The 18,223-nt window shown below is 39.6% G+C and overlaps 1 protein-coding gene across 2 annotated transcripts in view; it reads left to right on the top strand.

The window, feature by feature from the left end:
- Positions 1-18,223, top strand: part of FNDC1 (fibronectin type III domain containing 1) — a 103,678-nt gene that overhangs the window by 52,836 nt on the left and 32,619 nt on the right. For both annotated transcript variants that reach the window (XM_077348502.1, XM_077348493.1), the window contains exons 7-12: positions 733-921; positions 1,939-5,055; positions 9,498-9,619; positions 9,716-9,827; positions 11,226-11,573; positions 16,859-16,924. In XM_077348502.1, the coding sequence (XP_077204617.1) occupies positions 733-921; positions 1,939-5,055; positions 9,498-9,619; positions 9,716-9,827; positions 11,226-11,573; positions 16,859-16,924 (3,954 nt within the window). The remainder of the gene's footprint in view (positions 1-732; positions 922-1,938; positions 5,056-9,497; positions 9,620-9,715; positions 9,828-11,225; positions 11,574-16,858; positions 16,925-18,223) is intronic.

Raw genomic sequence — 18,223 nt, 5'->3', positions numbered from 1 at the left:
TTAAGATTAAGGAACATACGTACAAGTTTTCAAGCCATCATGCAGAGGTAGACTCTACAGCATTACACTTTGTGAGGTCTCTTTCCTCCCCAAATCACACTCTCCCCAGGCTTTATCTTCATGGAATTTCCCAACCCAGAGCTGGCATGCCAGCTTTGCCTCGGTTTCCTATCGTGGTGATACAGGAGTGGGGAAGAGCTGAGAAGCCCCATAGATTGGGTTGTCATGCTGCTTCCGTGAGGCAGGATGAAGTCATGTAGCACTAATTTCCATTTTGTTAGATGATGATCAAGGTTGTGATGCTGAATATGTTATTTGTCAGAATCTGTGGAGTTGTAACAACAGAGGTAATAAAAACCACTGTATGGTGATATTTTTTGGCTGCATTAACAGTGTAGCTTTAGTCTGGGAGCCTTTTGTCTTGTTTTTGTAAATAGCTGAATCATTATGTTGCTTATGTGTATGCAAAGTATCTTGATGGCTGCAGTAGTGATAGAGTCTGGGGCAATCATTTACATATACTTGGGCCGTTATGTTAAAATGCTGATAAAATGTTTGTTCAACTTACTGTGTATGTATGTCTTTTATACCCCAGCTGTTGACTTGACGTGCATTGACAGTGTATTAATTTTAGTAATGCACGTTCTAATTCATCCTACCCATACAGTCTGTCCGCTGGAAACAGGATTGTTTTCAGTTTCCTCCTTCCAACCGTCTGCCAAATCATTTCAGAATACATTCTCTCATACGCCCCTGCTCTCAAGCCCTTCGGCGCAAAGTCCATTACCTACCCGGGAGAAAGTACGTCTGCCATAGTGGATGATTTGGAGCCTGGGGAACGATATATTTTCAAAATTCGTGCAGGAAACAGGAGGGGACAAGGCCCTCAGTCTAAAGCCTTCAGTGTTGTTCTGCCAGCAAGTAAGCATGGTATCTCTGTGGTTCAATCTACCAATTTTCTTTCTGTCATTTGTATCACTGATTTTATTATTGTGACCATGCCGAGCAATAGCAATAATATAATATGTATGCAGAAAATAATTGCAAGCATTCAGTGAATTAAGAGAAAAAATGAGTTGAGGTAAACTACATTAAGTTTCTCCCAATTCTTTCTGTAACATTTAATGTCAGATATTCTTTGTATTAGAGCATCTTGTGGTGCAGAGTGGTAAGGCAGCAGACATGCAGCCTGAAAGCTCTGCCCATAAGGCTGGGAGTTCAATCCCAGCAGCTGGCTCAAGGTTGACTCAGCCTTCCATCCTTCCGAGGTCGGTAAAATGAGTGCCCAGCTTGCTGGGGGTTAAACGGTAATGACTGGGGAAGGCACTGGCAAACCACCCCATATTGAGTCTGCTATGAAAATGCTAGAGGGCATCACCCCAAGGGTCAGGGGATACCTTTTTGCACAGGTGTTTGCACAGGGGATACCTTTACCTTTACCTTTATTCTCTGTATGCTTGAATGCTTAAACGTCTTCAAATATTTGATGACATTATAAGATTTGATGATGTCTTATTTCAATATTTCACTTTGATACTTGATTTCAGTATACCTGTGAAATATTACATAGCATTTGATATGTAATATTTTACAGTTTGCATGCAGTGGTATTTAATATCAGAGATAGTGTTATGTAATTTTTTAGTATTTGACAGTATTTAATAGTTGACTACTTGTTTCATGTCCAATGCCTGCCAAATGTACACAGAAAAGATACCAGATGTCTTAAGTCCTAATACTTTGAGTTTATATTTTATAAAGTTTGAATCCAATTTCTAAGTTTGGCATAGTTTTGAAGATTCCTTTCTGCTTTAATTCTTTGGCTCTTTTAGCTTGCTAAACAAAAGTTGCAAATTCAGGATAAGGACTATTGATTTTTATGAGGTATTTGTTCTTTTCTTTTATAATCTGTGTTAATATAGCTCTTTTTTCCCCCAGCCAGTATACCTGAATCAAAATCCAGTCAACAAACAGACACTGAAGATGCACTGGAAATTAAAACACCTGGGAAGACTGAGCCGTTCCCAACTTTCCGAACCTCTTCTGTCTTGTCTGAAAATATTTCTAAGCATACTTCAAGTCATTCATCCAGTGTTCTTCATGGAAGAGATTCAGAAAGTACTCCTTCTGACTTCAAGAATAAACTCTTATCTGGTAGTTCGATCTCCCCTAAAACTCAGCTATCTTCTAGAAAAAGAATGGAACCAGAAACTGATTCTCGTTCTGCTGAAGGCACTAGTGATCTTGTTTCTGCCAGTAGGACATCAATACCATCCAAAATTCAGGATGTTAAGAGCAATGTTAGATTACATTCCCCTGTCAAGTCTCCACATTCAGTTCTTTCCTCAGGTAGAACCGCACTAAGGTCACGGGCACTTGTACTAAATGGGCAGATAAGTCCTGATAAGCAAAGGATATCATCCTCTTCCTCCTCAACCCACACTTCAGTCTCTTTATTGGCATCTTCTTCCTCACCTAAAGATACAGAAAGTCAAACAAAGAATACCAGGCATGATAGCTCTAACCATCATTCTTCCCTTGAAGTCACTTTAGATAATCTGCCTGATGATAATGAAGGTAATGATCAACTTGATAGTACGGAGAAAACTTCAGCAATGTCTTCTAAGACTCCAGAAGATACTCATTTGATTCTAAATTTAGATCACAAACCTTCTGCATCTCAGAAGGTGGGTCATGCAGCCAAGGTGCTTAACCCTTCATCTACAAGTTCTCAAAAACATTCCCGTTATCCCTCTAATAAATTAGTTCCTTCTGATACCAGTGATACTCCTGACACTTACAAGAGTAGAGAAACAGAACAAAAAGAGCAAAAACCAAGTTATAGGCTTTCTTCTCCTCAGGGTGGGTCAGCTACAATTATGCAAAGAAAGCCTCTCTCTCATTTCAGCCGCCACACGTTAAGAGATTCAAGAGTAGCTACCTCTGCTGTTTCTGCTGCTGCTACCCATACTTTACCTCACTCACATGCCTCATCTTCTGCTACAAATAAGCCTAATGGAAAAGAAGATTCTGATGATAACACTGACACCAGCGGAAAAAAAGATGAAGTGGACAGACAAAGATCTTCATCTAGATCATCCTCAGGCCAACCTGTGTCTGAACGCTTTAATTTGTTCAAATACAGATCAGCTCTCACTGCCAACCGATTTGCAAACAAAGCTGGTAACGTTCAAGATGCCAGGATGCAGCCCTCTGAAGCCCCCTCCTCTACACCATCATCAAAGGTGCAGCTTCAGTCTAGTTCACATTTGACCTTAGATAGTGTTCACAAATTTAATGCCAAAACTAGTAAGCATAAAGGACTGGACGGTGAAGATGAGCATCCTCTACCCTCAACTCCTCACCATGGTTATTCATCATCCTTTTCTAGACAGTCTTCTTCACTGGACTATTCTAGAAGGAGGAGTTCTCTGACAGAACCAAGGAACTCTCATATAATTGTGCCCACTGGCAAATCTAATCCAACAAATGTAAAAGAGGAAAGCCTTGGTGAAGAAAGGGAAAACAAAGATGCAAAAACATTTTCTTCACGCAAAGACTCATTGACCTCAGAATCTGGCCAGCCTCCATCATTAAGCAGAATAAACCATCGCTCCAGTTCTAGTGCTTCTCAAAGGTTAGCAAATGGCCAGAGTACAAGATTCAGAGGCTCAAGCCCCTCCACCAACACTTTTTCAAGGACATCTATGGAAAAGTCAACTCCTCTACAAACTCCTGGTTCTGTGTACCAGCCTGAAGAGACAAAAGAGGATATGTCTCCCAAGTCAATTCAAACTCCATTATTGTCTAAAAAAACAGGAAGTTCTCATGCTTTATCCCGCAAAACACTCCGTCCAGAACCTAGTCGCTACCAAAAGGCAGTAACTGATCAGTTACAGCATCAACCCTCGTTAAATTCTAGAAGCCGCCTCACAATGGCATCCTCCCAAAATAAAGAAAAATTGGAGGATGAGGAAGCTGAAAGTTTAGGTGAAAATTATTATAAAAGGACACATGCTAAAGAGGAACATAGAGCTTCTCTTTCAGTACCTATCAAAAATGTTTCTTCATCTAGGAGAATATCTACATCCTTATCTCAGGGAAATACAGACTCCTTTCTTTTAAAGCATTCAGATTCTCACACTAGTAAATCAGGTGAAAGATCCCCAAATCAGCGGGAATCTTTAACCTCCTCGAGAGGATTAAGTTCATCACCAGGAAAGCCTACTGGGTCACAGGTTATTACTTCTAATGAAGATACATCTGATGGATATAAACTACCTGTGACTTCCCAAGAATCCAAGTATGTTCAACCAGGATCTACCTCTGTTAGTGCCGTAGCCAAAGCCCATGAGTACAGTAGAGGAACTTCTTTTTCTTCAAAAGCATCCTCCACTAATCTTAGGCAGATTCATTCTTCAGCACCTCACTCTCAGTCAGGCTCTAAACTCCCTACTAGGGCAGCATCCCGAACAGACAAAAAATATGGACTCATTCAGCCTAACCCAACAAAAGTTGAACTTTATCCCAAAACAGCTTACTCTAAAATGCATCAGTCACTTTCAAATAATGATAACTATGAAGATTATGATCAGTCAGAAACAGAGGAAAATCCCACGTCATCTTCAGCGTCAAGATGGTCATCTTCCATTTCTAGAGATAGTAAACAGGAGAAAAATATTGCTAGTGATAAAAATAAATCACCTATTCTGCCACACAAAGTAAGATTTCCTGATGAAGAATATAAACAAGAGGGAGAAATGGAGGAAGAACGCCCCACATCCAAAATATCGAATGCTGCACCTTTGGCTAGATCTACTTTAACTTCCAGGTCTTCCCAGACTCCTAACAAATCAAATATCTTGCCTAAAATAAATTTGTCTTTGCCTCGCTCCCCTGGATCGTCTTCTGTACCCTCTCATCTTCATCCCACTCACTCTGTTTCTCCAACACATTCCTCATCCACTCCCTCGGTGTCCACCAGTCAGCAAAAACAGCAGTCAAGATTATTAAATCCTTCCCAAAGGCAACAAGCTAGAGTTCCTCATAGACAAGGTATTGTGTTTTATTGGTTTCATAAATAAATGTTAATTGAAATTCCTGTCCGTTAGCTTAATTTACAGATATTTGGTCATAAGAAGTTTTGAGGCTCTATTGCATTATAAGGAATTTGTTTGTACCGTCTGTCAATTCTGCCATGAGAGATGCTACATTCCCTTTTTGTTCTCTGTATCATTTCCTGTCCAAACCAAATTGTTAGCAATCTGCAGATTCTACCATGTCACACCAGTGGGTGCTAATTCGCTGGCTAAGAATAAATGTAGAAGACAATTTAATTCAGTATGTGTTTCATTAGGTCAGTTGAACCAAGTTTGTTTATGCCATCTAAATACAGTAGCAAGTAGAAATATAGTGTGGCAAAACCCAGGTAAAATATGTGTAATGTCTAAATAAGCTTGTAGCAAAATGTTGTTGTTGTTATGTGCGAAGTCGTGTCCGACCCATCGCGACCCCATGGACAATGATCCTCCAGGCCTTCCTGTCCTCTACCATTCCCCGGAGTCCATTCAAGGTTGCACCTACTGCTTCAGTGACTCCATCCATCCACCTCATTCTCTGTCGTCCCCTTCTTCTTTTGCCCTCGATCTCTCCCAGCATTAGGCTCTTCTCCAGGGAGTCCTTCCTTCTCATGAGGTGGCCAAAATATTTGAGTTTCATCTTCAGGATCTGGCCTTCTAAAGAGCAGTCAGGGCTGATCTCCTCTAGGACTGACTGGTTTGTTCGCCTTGCAGTCCAAGGGACTCGCAAGAGTCTTCTCCAGCACCAGAGTTCAAAAGCCTCAATTCTTTGACGCTCGGCCTTCCTTATGGTCCAACTTTCGCAGCCATACATTGCAACTGGGAAGACCATAGCCTTGACTAAACGCACTTTTGTTGGCAGGGTGATGTCTCTGCTTTTTAGGATGCTGTCTAGATTTGCCATAGCTTTCCTCCCCAGGAGCAAGCGTCTTTTAATTTCTTTGCTGCAGTCCCCATCTGCAGTGATCTTGGAGCCCAGGAAAATAAAATCTGTCACTATCTCCATTTCTTCCCCTTCTATTTGCCAGGAATTGAGAGGGCCGGATGCCATGATCTTTGTTTTCTTGATGTTGAGTTTCAAGCCAACTTTGGCACTCTCCTCCTTCACCCGCATCAACAGGCTCTTTAGTTCCTCTTCACTTTCTGCCATTAGAGTGGTATCATCTGCATATCTGAGGTTGTTGATATTTCTCCCTGCAATCTTGATCCCAATTTGTGACTCCTCTAATCCCGCATTTCTCATGATGTGCTCTGCATACAAGTTAAATAGGCAAGGCGACAGTATACAGCCTTGCCGAACTCCATTCTCAATTTTGAACCAGTCAGTGATTCCATGTTCAGTTCTCACTGTTGCTTCTTGACCTGCATATAAATTTCTCAAGAGACAAATAAGATGCTCTGGTATTCCCATCTCTTTAAGAACTTGCCACAATTTGTTGTGCTCCACACAATCAAAGGCTTTAGCATAGTCAATGAAGCAGAAGTAGACGTTCTTCTGGTACTCCCTAGCTTTCTCCATGATCCAGCGTATGTTGGCAATTTGATCTCTAGTTCCTCTGCCTCTTCGAAATCCTGCCTGTACTTCTGGAAGTTCTCGGTCCACATATTGCTGGAGCCTAGCTTGTAGGATTTTGAGCATAACTTTGCTAGCATGAGAAATTAGTGCGATGGTGCGGTAGTTTGAACATTCTTTGGCATTGCCCTTCTTTGGGATTGGAATGTAAACTGACCTTTTCCAATCCTGTGGCCATTGTTGAGTTTTCCAAATTTGCTGGCATATTGAGTGTAGCACTTTTACTGCATCGTCCTTTAAGATTTTGAATAGTTCAACTGGAATGCTGTCACTACCACTAGCTTTATTGTTGCTCAGACTTCCTAAGGCCCATTTGACTTCACATTCCAGGATGTCTGGCTCCAGGTCAGTAACTACCCCATTGTGGTCATCAGGGATGTTAAGCTCGCTCTTGTATAGTTCTTCTGTATAATTTTGCCACCTTTGTTTGATCTCTTCTGCTTCTGTGAGGTCCCTACCATTTTGGTCCCTTATCATACCCATCTTTGCATGAAACGTTCTCTTCATATCTCCAATTTTCTTGAAAAGATCTCTGGTCCTCCCCATTCTATTGTTTTCTTCTATTTGTTTGCACTGTTCATTTAAGAAGGCATTCTTATCTCTTCTAGCTTTTCTCTGGAATTCTGCATTCAATTGGGTGTATCTTTCTCTTTCTCCCTTGCCTTTCACTTCCCTTCTCTCCTTAGCTATTTGTAAAGCTTCCTCAGACAGCCATTTTGATTTCTTGCATTTCTTTTTCTTTGGGATGGTTTTAGTTGCTACCTCTTGTACAATGTTGCGAACCTCCGTCCATAGTTCTTCAGGCACTCTGTCTATCAGATCTAATTCCTTAAATCTATTTGTCACCTCCACTGTGTATTCGTCAGGGATATGATTTAGTTCATACCTGAGTGGCCTAGTGCTTTTCCCTACTTTCTTCAATTTAAGCCTAAATTTTGCAACAAGAAGCTCATGATCTGAACCACAATCAACTCCTGGTCTTGTTTTTATTGACTGGATAGAACTTTTCCATCTTTGGCTGCAGAGCACATAGTCAATCTGATTTCTGTGTTGACCGTCTGGTGATGTCCATGTGTAGAGTCGTCTCTTGGGTTGCTGGAAAAGAGTGTTTGCTATGACCATTGTATTCTCTTGACAAAATTCTACCAGCCTGTGCCCTGCTTCATTTTGTACTCCAAGGCCAAACTTGCCTGTTATCCCGGTTATCTTTTGGCTTCCTACTTTAGCATTCCAATCCCCCATGATGATAAGCACATCATTTTTGGGCGTTGCTTCTAGAAGGTGTTGTAGGGCTTCATAGAACTGATCAACTTCATCCTCTTCAGCAGCAGTGGTTGGGGCGTAGACCTGGATCACTGTGATGTTGAATGGTTTGCCTTGGATTCGAACTGAGATCATTCTGTCATTTTGGGGATTGTATCCCAAGACTGCTTTTCCTACTCTCTTATTGATTATGAATGCTACTCCATTTCTTCTGCGAGATTCTTGTCCACAGTAGTATACCTGATGGTCATCTGAATTAAATTCACCCATTCCTGTCCATTTTAGTTCACTGATTCCTAAAATGTCGATGTTCAGTCTTCTCATTTCTTGTTTAACCACGTCCAGCTTGCCTTGATTCATGGATCTGACGTTCCAGGTTCCTATGGAATAAAAATCTTTACAGCATCGGACTGTCTTTTCGCCACCAGTTACTTCCACAACTGAGCGTCCTTTCGGCTTTGGCTCAGCCGCTTCATTCATTCTGGCGCTACTCGTACTAGCCGTCTGCTCATCCCCAGTAGCATATTGGACACCTTCCGACCTGAGGGGCTCATCTTCCAGCGTCATATCGTTATACCTATTGGAACTGTCCATAGAGTTTTCATGGCAAAGATACTGGAGTGGTTTGCCATTGTCTTCTCCAGTGGATCACCTTTTGTCAGAGCTCTCAGCTATGACCTGTCCGTCTTGGGTGGCCCTGCACGGCATAGCTCATAGCTTCACTGAACTACGCAAGCCCCCTTGCCACAACAAGGCAGCGATCCTTGAAGGGGGTATGTAGCAAAATAGTAGTAGACAAATCACTTGCATCTGTGTAAGGGTAACATTAAAGGAGCTTATTCCTATGATAATGAGGTTAATGTAATTTATGTGATTTTTCTTTTGTCACTATTAAAAGTCAACAAATCACTCATACACAAGTTGGTTTTAACTTGCATTGCATTGAAGACCATCCTGTCTTTTAGTCATCAGGCCAAAACAGTTTTAACTTAGGTTTTGAATTAAAGGGTTGATATTTTCACATTATTTTTCTGATGTACTTACAGCCTGTGAATTGTCTTAAAAGCCACATTTACACCACTTAATGTTTTAAGCTGTTTTTTTATTCAGAATGAATGTGTAATTCCAGGTTTTCATGATTTTCACTGATTTTATGCTGCTCGTTTGATTATTTGTTTTATTTATTTATATTGAGATTTCTAGACAGTCCTTCCCTATAAAATGGTCCCAGGTTGGTGTACACCAGTAAAAAATAAAACAATAATATTTTAAAACACCAAAATACAATTAAAACTGGATTATTAAATCCCATTAATTTGCTTCGTTCCCAAACAAGAATAATTATAATTTGTAAGTCTCCTTGAGCAGGTTCCCTATAGAGATATCATAGAACTTTTCAAAATAAATACCTAAAATATTTGGGTGGGTCCAGTGACTCCCATCTGCTGTTGGAGGAAGGTTTGCTCAGTTAGCAGAAAGGGGTCACAGGACTCAACATGTATGGATTTGTTAATGGTATGAAGTGTAATTTTGCTCAACATTAGATGACAAAGGTTGTACATTTTTTGTTGTGTATATTTCAGGTAATGGTGGTAGGCCCAACCTAATAACAAAACTGGATCTAAATAATAAAATAACAACACCTGGTGGAAATGGAAAACGAAATGGACAGAGAATAATAAATGGTCCACAAGGAGTAAAGTGGGTAGGGTAACCTTGTTTGAACACATAAAACATTTGCAAGATTTAATTTTATATTATTTCATAGTGGGGAACCTTTCAATCTACATGTTACTTTTAGATTGTAGATCTTGACAGAGGGCTAGTGCTAAATGTTGAAGGAAGATATCTCCAAGATTCACAAGGGAAGCCCCTCAGAATAAAATTAGGAGGAGATGGGCGTACTATTGTTGGTAAGTAAACTATATAATCTAATTGATTGAATCTGAAACACTAGGGCAAAATGAGAGTTTTTCATGTAAAAAGACTTGCTTGACCCCCATATTTCTCTGATATGTCACACAGAACTCAGTTGAAGAAAAAACACGCTGCATAAGTATTAAATGAGGAAATTTGCCTTATCAGTAGATTGTGCTCCAGATATAATGTTTAACACTGTGATAAATCAGGCCTTCCCATCCTTTGTGCCAGACAATACATGTTTAGGATGACATTTGACTTTGCATTTTTATTGGCACTGTGAATTATTCTGGAACACTGAATAACTACTCGATGCTAACTGGTAGCATCCTTTACATCTGTTATATGTTATAGACATGGAATGTCTCTTGTTGCATGTTGTACACTGTAGGCATAGAATGTTACATGTATTTTGACCACCAGTGGTTATCTGGGTTAGATGTTACCCTGCTCTAAATTAGCATATTACAACTTGAAAGATTTATTTGTTTGTTTGTTTGTTTATTTATTTTATTTAGTATGCCGCCGTTCCCAAAAGGGCTCACGGTGGTTGACATAATAAAAAGATAAAACATAGTAAAACCCCATAATTAACCCCGGTTGCAGTATTAAACAGTTAAGCAAGAGGTGAAAACAACTACCTCCTCAGCCAGCCGGGCCAAAATCTTTTAATGTATCTCGTCTATCTAGAAAAGCTATATTTGGTGGGTATAAGATATTATTGAGGAAGTAAGCCTTTTAAAACATGTAATTTACAGTATAGAAAATGTGATATCTATTCTGCATAATAGAGCCAGTTTGGTGTAGTGGTTAGAAGTGCTGCCAGGTTCGATTCTGCGCTCCCCCACATGCAGCCAGCTGGGTGACCTTGGGCTCGCCACGACACTGATAAAATTGTTCTGACCGGGCAGTGATATCAGCGCTCTCTCAGCCTCACCCGCCCCACAGGGTGTCTGTTGTGGGGAGAGGAATGGGAAGGCGACTGTTAGCCGCTTTGAGCCTCCTTCTTCTGCATATCTCTGGTAAGGCCTTGAAGGAAGAGTGTGTCTCATGACCTCAGTGCCACTCAGCACTTAACACTCACTCAGGGTGGCTGTCCCGCCCCTGAGTGCCTCCTCCTCCTCCAACTGGCTTGCCCATCTGTCCAGCAGTCAGCCTCAGAGTTCTTCCACCCCCATCCCCCAATCTAGTGCCTGTTTCATTCCTGAATGCAGCAGGTTTAGCCCCTAGTTAAGAATAATTCTTAAAGAAAATGGACACATATTGGGATAGAGGAAAGTTCTGTCACTTTAGTTGTACTCAGTTTTTTTTGGCTATCCCCTCCCCTTTTCACTTTTTCATCCTGGAAGCTTCCTTGTGTTTAAATAAGAATTTATCTTGTGTTCTTTTAGATTCTAAGGGAGCTCCAATAGTAAGTCCAGATGGCTTGCCTTTATTTGGACATGGAAGATTTAGCAAGCCTGTGGCAAATGCACAAGACAGACCAATAATAAGCCTTGGGGGGAAGCCACTGATTGGTCTTGAAATGGTTAAGAAAATAACCACCCCATCCACAACAAGAACTATTGTTACTACCACCACCACTACAACAACAACCACCACCACTCCTGAACCAACAACTACTGAGCCACCAACAGAGAAACCATTGCCTACCTGTCCTCCTGGCAGTTATGCTGAGTATGATGAAGAGGGGAATCTTGTATTAGACCTTAATGGGCTGCCTGAATGCAACTCTGAAGGTACTACCTATTATTCTAGCTAAACAGTTTGTGGCCTTGTGTCTAACCTGTTTCTAGGATATGTGAAGCCTTTCATTTCTATCAGCAGACAGTTGAACAAAGGCTTAGACTTGATGGACAGTTGAACAAAAGCCAAACTACATACTTTGCGTGACATTAATCAAGTTTGAGTCCTCCAACCTAAATTTCAGTCACAGGTATGCCCATCAAGGAACTCACCTTCCAAAGTGCTCTGTTGGTTGGTGTGCTTTGGAGTGCTACACATGTACTGATATCATTTGACTGGGAGCAAATAGAGCCCTACAGTTATGGCTTTTTCCACTTGGGGAAATGGTGTGGATAGGAAAGCTGAAGTCCCTTTCCCCTCTGTGTAGCATTCCTAAGCTGTACCAAGCAACACAGTGCTTTGATCACACATGTGACTGTGATCGGGTCGGGAGCCCCCCAAACTAGTCTCCATATGCATTTTCCATGTGAGAAATCATCACAGTATGCCTTTAAGTACTTGCTAAATTGGTTAGCTGTATTTTATGGCCAAATGGGAAGGAAAATCAGCCAAGTTTCATTGGATTTGTAAGTAAGAAACTTTCCTTATCATGATACAGAACAATATTGATGATGGTTTCTCAAGCTTTGGTAAATAGTTGGTAAATAGTTGTGCATATAGACCCTTGAGAGGTTCCTTGGTTGCTATTTGTGAAGTTCATATAAATAGGCTGACAGAGCACTAAATATGCAGTGATGTGGAATATCTTGTTAGAAAATGGCTACTTATGTTTAGTAGATAGGTGATGAAATACTTTAAGAATTTCTCTGCAGAAACATCCACTATAACTGGATTTATTATCAAATACTAAGAGTGGTGTCCAAGATACTTGGGGCAGCAAAGAAGAGTTTAATACAGAAGGACTAAGCAGCTAACACTGAGCATCAAAAATAAACAAGAATTTTGGCAAGAAATCTAAAGACCAGTATTGTATGAGGTGAGTTATTATTTGTAGCTCTGTTATTAAGAGTTATACAGTGAATTATGTTATTAATGTGCAAGGGCTTTCCACTATTTTCTTCTCTAGGCTGCACTATAGACTGTTTTTGAAACTCACAGAAAGTAACTCAGTGGGGGGTAGGATGGGTATAAAAATGGTGGATACAAAAAAATCTTGTCATGCTTCATGCTCTTGATGTGCCTAGAGAATATATAATTCTATAATGTACATAAATATTACTTTTTGATTTTATTTTGGTGAGTTAATTCTTAACCTTAAGATGTATCAATTAACAGAACCTGGGAAACCAGGATATAATAAATAGATATGTATACATATCTGCATATTTAAATGGAGTAGCAGTGTCCCCAAAAAGTATATATTATTGTTCTTTTATGGGAAACTTGTTAGCAAAATGTTCCAGTGTTGTTTTCATATATTTGTATTATACAAAATATAGAGTTAGAACTGTAGCAGTATTGGCACCATTGGAAAATCTCTTTGGAGCTCACTTGGCATTTCCTGTCTCTCAGATTTGTGGTTCTGATTCCAAGTTTTATGAGGGACCCATGGAGTCCCAGTGAACTGTATAGATTTTGGATTTAGAGACATCTCTCTCTTATATTCCATCTGTCTCAATTTGGGAATGAGAGAATCATGCTATCTGTGGATAGAATTACTCCTAAATTTCAAATCAGTCAATATTCATACTAAGGCTTTTAAAAAAACTTTCAAGTCAGCGAGTTTAAGTTCTCTCCCTAAATTATATTTTGAAATCAGTCCTTTCTTTTTTCCCCCCACAGTTGCCATTTCTCCAGCTGCTCTGGCCCTAGCATTGCACTTCACACAATATCATTCATGGAATAAAGCAAATCTGTAGAGACTGATGCACTGCATAAAAACAGCTGGGCCTTTTCAGAAGTCCAAGACTTCATGAGTTATTTTGCAAGTAATTCAGATGGAAGTATGGAAGGCCTGCGCTATTTCTGCTACTTTCGCACCGAATCCTGTTTTGAATACTGTGACTATTTTCATGAAGGCTCAGTGAATTGATTTCTCCAGTTCCACTGAACTTTGGCTGATGAACAGATCCGGGGCTGAAATGCAGACAACAATGTGAGAAAACAATACTTCTGATACCTACCGAACGGAGTCTGAAGAGAGTGTAAAGCCTTCCTTTATGTATGGAAGCAAATAGAAATCTGCTAATTCCAGAATATTCTCTCAAGGTGGAAAAATGCAGGAGCACATTTAGTAGAAGAATGCAGTGTTATTTCTCTGGAATACGATACATTAACTTCCTTGGTCTTGGTTTCCAAACTGGCTCAAGAAAATATGGTGTGAAAAATGATGATGTGGGTTCTACTAACCTTTTGGTTCAATTTCCTCCCTATAGGATTTATAGAGATGTGTTTACCAGATTCACTTCTTTTATACAGTCAGAGAATACATGGGTAGCCCAAGTTCAGTGTCACAGAAACTCCAGATGGCTTGACTCTTTGAAGAACTATAGTCAACAAAACCATTAAAGGCCATTCCTATAACTGCTGCTATCATGTTACTGGAAAATACAGACCTATAAACCTGAGGAACAGTAATAAGATTGAAAGTATTAAAGGACTGATCTTTCCAAATTTCCTGAATATTTGAGCTTCAGAGACTTTTCTTTTTTAAAAATTTAAAATCAAAAACAAACCAAGGCATTCCTGGTAAAGTTAGTGGTTTTTGTGAAATCACTGTATCCAAAGTTAATTAGAATGCTGCCCATTAGATCTTCTGCAGCGTTGCTGAATGGATGGCTGCATGGTTGATGGATGGTTATGAAATAAAAAGAATGTGATTTTAATATGTTTTAAAGAGGTAAACCTGGCAATGCTTTTGCAGAATAATTCAGAATTGACCGTTTTTCTATTTGTGTCTTCAAAGTCTGCAGTTTTATATTTTGGAAGTATAACTGCAGACAGGATAATGGTTATGTCCCAAATCAGTACTATTGTTCTGATTATTTTAACATCTACTCATTTGATATTGAAGATTTAGGATGATCTATATGTTATCCTATCCTATTTTTAAAATTCATGAGATGACTGTTAATATTTTTCTAGGAGTTGATTAGGTCTTTTATTATGAAGATGTCAGAAAGATTTATTAAGTCTTTTTTTAAGTGAGATGCTACTAGAAATTTACATTATAAATATTTTTAGCTGGTTATATAGTATGCAAACATGACCTCTTGTACAGTTGGATAACTTCGGGTATAGTGCACATATAAGTGATGTTTAAAAGTATTTAAGCATTTGTCTAGGTATGTATATAGGATGTATATGTATATATGACCCTGAATATGGCTGTGCAGATAAGTGAAGGCTTGCTTCTGAATTGAATTACCAGATTTGACTCCTACCAACACCACAGTCTGAGTACATACCTTGTAAAATAGAATGATCACCATTCTTTCCTATAGCAAAAATATACTGTCGCAAAGAGGGGGAAACCTGCATTTTACCCTCGGCTTTATGTAAAAGATGGTCATTACCTGTTGTAATGATAGAAATTCAAGACTGCTTCCTTCGTAATTTTTCCCAGATTTTGAAGCTCTGAGTTATCAGTTCTTGTTTGTGGAAGAACACCATTGACATTACAGATGTGCCATTTTTCTAATCTTGATTTCCAAATTTTACTGAGAACAATGAACATGTACAATTTGTCACAGCTCTCTGTTTACATATTTTCCCCTTAAAGGGTATGTGGCTGCATGATCCTGTATGTTCATTGATTAGAACATGGCACAAAAAAAATTCTGATGTGAATTTGTTGTGGCATCAATATTTCTTTTGCCAAGAACCAAAGCTTGGGTCTCTCTCACCACTCTTTTTGCCAAGTGAACAGCACTGAACTTTTTACATACTCGAGGTTTAAATAAAAACATATAAAACAGACCTTTATAAAAATGTATAAAGTTTTCTTGAATAGCCTTTTTAAACTGGCAGAACATTGCTGTGCAGTAAAGAAAACAACAAAACTACCTTTTAAATATGTTCAATACCTGGTATTAGATGGGGCACATCATAGAATGCAAGAGTCCAAGCTAAAGGCTTAAGAGCGTTCTCTACACAGCTGTCCATCATGATGTAGCATTATAGAGCAAGTGTATGGTAAAACCATAAAGTTAGCATGGCTTGCCTATGGCCTAATTATAGTCATTTGACATCTGGCATCAGGTGGTCTCCCAAATCCAATCAGGGAGATGGCTTGATTGAACTCCCCAGAAGATGTTGACATCCAATTCTGCTTCCCCCCTCCATCCAGTTACACAGCTGAAACACATTCTTGAATCCAACCTTGAAAAGTCAAGGACCCTGTCAGCAGGAAAGCCCAATTACATACACCTGCAAACCAGAGCAGTCCTGCTAATAATTACATTAACCCTTGAGGGGAATCAGGGTGCTTTGTCTCACAGAGCAGTGTTTTAATCAATGTGCATATATAGCTGTGCATATATAGCATTCATTCAATGTGCATATATAGCATTCATTTGAAGGGGGGGAAGACATGAACTATAGCAACATGGACATGCATCCGTCAGTTCCAAAGACACCACAGCGTGCAGGGCTCAGTCAATACGGGTAATGCCAGTGAGATGTAGTGATGGACATCCACTCATCCCTGTTCAGTTGTGTGTCTATTAGATGTACATTATGCCTGTGTGTATATTACTGTACTTATGCAACCATACATATATTTATGCTTTCTAAACTTTGCCTGTTATTTAGTGGCAATATATGATAAGATGTGATATATGATAGGATATGAACAAAGCAGTTGTTTTGGATAGCTGATATAAACTGCCCCCCAGAATCTTACTAACATAAGGTGACCAGATTATCCCACTTTTGGAGGGACGTCTGGGGGCACCTGGCAAATTGTACTTATGTTGAAATTTAAAAATATATATTACAATACTATTTTTGCGTTCTATGCATTCTATGAAACTTTTTATTGCTCCATATAGACCAAATTTTTAATCAAGAACCCCCCCCCCCCCGGTCAATGGGGTCCCTCTTTACCAGTGTTAAAATCTGGTAATCTTATACTAACACCATCTAAGTTTTGGGGATAGTGTCCTTTTCAGATTGATTTTTAAATTTCCCTGACCTCAGCGGATCTAGGAGAACAGTTATTGTTTGATTCATTACAATATATATAATTTGTTTTAGGTGGTTTCTTTAACAGGGTTAATAAAATCATGGGGCAAGTGAGCATCTGTTCATGGTTTTGGGTGTCTTCCTCCTTTCGTAGATATATTCTCAGGCCATGATGCTGATGTGATGGCAACGACAGAGTCATATGTGGTATATGATGAAGGTAATGATAGTGGACATCCTTTTTTTGAAAAAAAATGTGATGGATCACATTTCATTCTTATTCTTTTGCAGAAGAATGTACCAAGAATGCCCTGGTGCAGTCATTCTCAACCAGGGTTACTAGTAACCCCAGGGTAACTGTAATTGGGAATGTTGGGGTAATTTTTTAAAAATATAAATATTAAAACATTTAACTAACATTGGGAGGAGTCAGGAAGACAGAGTGGCTTACTGCTCATCGGTCTGGTCTGTGATGGCCTTGTTGAATTCACACACAATGGAAAAGAAATGGGAGGGAATTGCTGTTTTGCATGGTGGGTTTCATAATAGCTGAGATAAATACCTCCTTGTTTTGCTCAGACAAGCTACTGCACACACAAAAATGAAACAAAGTTCTTATTAAACATTTTATTTTATGAGTGATGCTATGCATATAGTAAACATTCTGGGGGTGTGGCAAGGAGGTGTGACCAGCTGGCATCACTTCTGTGGTTACTCAAAGCCTGTAGAATATCTCAGGGGGTTACTCCACAGTCAAAACATTGAGAAAGGCTGCCCTGGTATTCTTACAGGGGGGTTCCAGAAAACTAACATAAATGCACCTGAAAAATAAAACTTGTTTTCAGTACCCCCAAGCATGAATTAGACTGGACAGTGGCAGATTCATTAACCAGCAAGCAAGGGATTTAGGGGGTGTATGTCCATTTTATTAGCTAAATGGACATGAGTGGTTGAGGAATTGAGAAAGTTCTTTTCCTGTCCTTCCCACTGCCCTTTTGTGAGAGGGAAAATGCTGTGGGCAAGGAAGGGAACAGATTATCGGGAAGAGAAGCTTTAAGCAGGCAGAGGGGAAAGCACCCACTATTCATGAGCTTCTTTGATGTTAAAAAGTGGATCTGATCCAGTTTTTTTTTCCGTTTGGTATGATTGTGACTAATCTCTCTTTAAATCTACAACAGAAACATTCTCATAGTTTGGCCACAAGTTACTTGTTTACCATTTTTGTGTTCTGCCCAGCCTCCAAAGAGTGCAAAGTAGTATCTATAGAGCTGAATACATTTCATTCCTACAGGCCTGTCTGATTGGTTGACAGGCTGATGATGGCATGTGTGAGGTCACCCTGGGAATTTCATGGTTAAACAAAATTTTGGGTTCTGGAATCTTTAATCTTAAAGTCAACACTTTGTCCATTAAATTGCACTGGCTCCAGATTGCCTTAGTAGAAACAAAACTTTCATATTCTCCCTGTTGAATTCTAGCCACTATCCTTTGCTTATGCCACTTTAAATCTGCCATGTAG

The sequence above is a fragment of the Paroedura picta genome, chromosome 1 (assembly GCF_049243985.1).
Source record: "Paroedura picta isolate Pp20150507F chromosome 1, Ppicta_v3.0, whole genome shotgun sequence".
Taxonomy (NCBI): Eukaryota; Metazoa; Chordata; class Lepidosauria; order Squamata; family Gekkonidae; genus Paroedura; species Paroedura picta.
This window is presented reverse-complemented; position numbering and strand designations above follow the sequence as displayed.